At 38.8% G+C, this 2,300-nt stretch overlaps 1 protein-coding gene across 1 annotated transcript; it reads left to right on the forward strand.

Moving 5' to 3' along the window:
- Positions 1–1,427: 1,427 nt before the first annotated feature.
- Positions 1,428–1,949, forward strand: LOC119545103 (biogenesis of lysosome-related organelles complex 1 subunit 6-like). The gene has a single exon (XM_037850702.1). The coding sequence runs from the start codon at positions 1,428–1,430 to the stop codon at positions 1,947–1,949; it is 522 nt and encodes a 173-aa protein (XP_037706630.1).
- Positions 1,950–2,300: the final 351 nt, after the last annotated feature.

Below are 2,300 nucleotides of genomic sequence, written 5' to 3' on the forward strand. Positions count from 1 at the left end.
AATCCAGCCAATTGCATTCTCTCACTGTGGAAGCGTGCCCCTTGATGAGTCATCAGTCAGCTGCAGTTAATTGACTGATGATCCGACAAACCAGCCCGTTGGTTTATTAACCAGCCTCAAATATCCTCACAGCAATCGTCAGGCCAGTGCTCGCTTGACCAGACAGCTAGGCCACCTAGCCAAGTTGACACATGAACCCAAACATCACAATGCCTTAATTTGGACATTTTCACAGCCTCAGAACTGTAAACTTGTAAGTTAATAAATCTCCATTGTAAAAGCTATCCCGTTTCTGATGTACTGCATTTTGTCAGCTTTAGCAAACTAAGACACCAATTTAGACATGTTCTGAATCTCAGTCCTCATTCCTATGGGATCTTTGGAAAATGTTATTTTTTGTGAAGATGTGGCACTACTGAATGAGGGTGGGACTTAATCTTGATTACTGGAGGCCTTATAAAGAGCCGGAAGCAGGAAGTCAGGTGGAAACTGACAGAGCAGACACAAGGAAGGAGAGGACATAGCCTTGTGACCTGAGGCAGAGATGGAAGTCAAGGCAAGGCTTGCATTAAGTAAGCACCAGAATGCTAGTCTTTGGGGAGAAAGCAAGACTTACCAATATCTTGATGTTGGACTTCTGGCCTTGGAAACCATGAGCCAATAAATACTTGCTTTTTAAACCAACCCATTGTGTGCTGTTTGTCATAGCAGCTAATGTAGAACTAAGACACACACACAAAGAATCATGTCCAATAATGTTCATGAGGGTATTCTTTATAATATAAAAATTAGTGGCAACTTAGTTAAATGAATTATGGTTCATTCATTTTATGGACTTCTGTGAAGGAGTTAAAAAATGTGGTAGATCTGTGTTTATCAACGTTGAAAGTTCTCTAAGACATATTATTATGTGAAAAGACTGAGTTGTTGATCTGTATGTATGGTATGACACCATTATGTATTAGGGTTCTCCAGAGAAACAGAGCCTGCATGATATATATATCATGAAATACATATTTATCCCCGAAGAGATTTATTATAGGAATTGGCTCACATGCCCATGGGGATTGGCAAGTCTGAATTTCGTAGGGCCAGCTGTAAACTGGAAACTCTGATGAAGGTGAAGTTGTATTCTCCAGGAGAACTGGTTGGCTGAAGATGGGCAGAAAGTCTTCTTTTTGACTACTGAAATCCTCAGTTCTGCTTTTAGACCCCCAACTGATTGGATGAGGAGACTCCCTTTATTAATAAGGGCAGTCTCCTTTGTATGTTGTAGATGCAATCAGCCATAGATGCAATCAACTGATTATAGATGCTAATTCATCTATGAAATACCCTTACAGTAATAATCAGGCCAGATTGGATGCCACCTTTCTGCTTCAAATGGTCTAGTGGCCTGCCCCTTCCTTGTTTCCAGTGGGATGGACATGAATGTCCCTGGGTTGCTGCTCCCAGAAGGGGTCCTGACAGGGCCCCCTGAAGGCCTGGGGGCCAGGGAGATGATGCTGGGTTTAAATGATACCTCTCCAGATAAAGGGTTAATAGAAGACTTGAGTGTAGAAGACAAAGCCATGGTGCAACTGGTGGAAGGATTGCTTTCTCACTATTTGCCAGATCTGCAGAGACCAAAACAAGCCCTCCAGCAACTCACACAAAACAAAGTTGTATTATTAGACACACTGGAACAAGAGATTTCAAAATTTAAAGAATGTCATTCTATGTTGGATCTTAATACTTTGTTCACTGAAGCTAAACACTATCATACCAACTTGGTCAATGTAAGAAAAGAGATGCTGATGCTTCGTGAAAACACACGAAAATTAAAAAAAAAAAGAGCATTTAAACTGCATCAGAAGAGGCAGAAAGAGCAGTTGGAAAGGGAGCAGCCACGAGAAAACAAAATTGAAAGAGAAAAGCAGCTAACTGCCAAACCAGCTGAAAGGACATGACAGTTTAATTGTGTTTGTGTGTGTTTCCTTTCCTAACCCCATATTTTTCGGATTTAAGATGACCTGTGTAGACTGATGTTAAGGTAGTGCCTTGTTTCCCCTTCCTGTCCATTTTATTTATTTATTTTTAATGCATTTTTATTATGAAATTTAAAATATATACAGAACAGAGATAACTTTCAAAGTACAATTTAACAAGTAGTTAGCAAATTTCAAAGAGTGTTATGGGTTACATTTTTTGTAATTTTTTAATTTTTTGTAAACTTTTAAAATTTTTGTTGTATAAAATTGTACTTTGAAAGTTATCACCTTTCTGTATATATCTTATATTTCATAATAAGGAAATAACAA

This window comes from Choloepus didactylus, chromosome 10, assembly GCF_015220235.1.
Source record: "Choloepus didactylus isolate mChoDid1 chromosome 10, mChoDid1.pri, whole genome shotgun sequence".
Classification (NCBI taxonomy): domain Eukaryota; kingdom Metazoa; phylum Chordata; class Mammalia; order Pilosa; family Megalonychidae; genus Choloepus; species Choloepus didactylus.

Bases quoted from the DNA above. Each gene is read 5' to 3' on its own strand.
- LOC119545103 (XM_037850702.1), top strand. From the start codon at position 1,428: ATGAATGTCCCTGGGTTGCTGCTCCCAGAAGGGGTCCTGACAGGGCCC.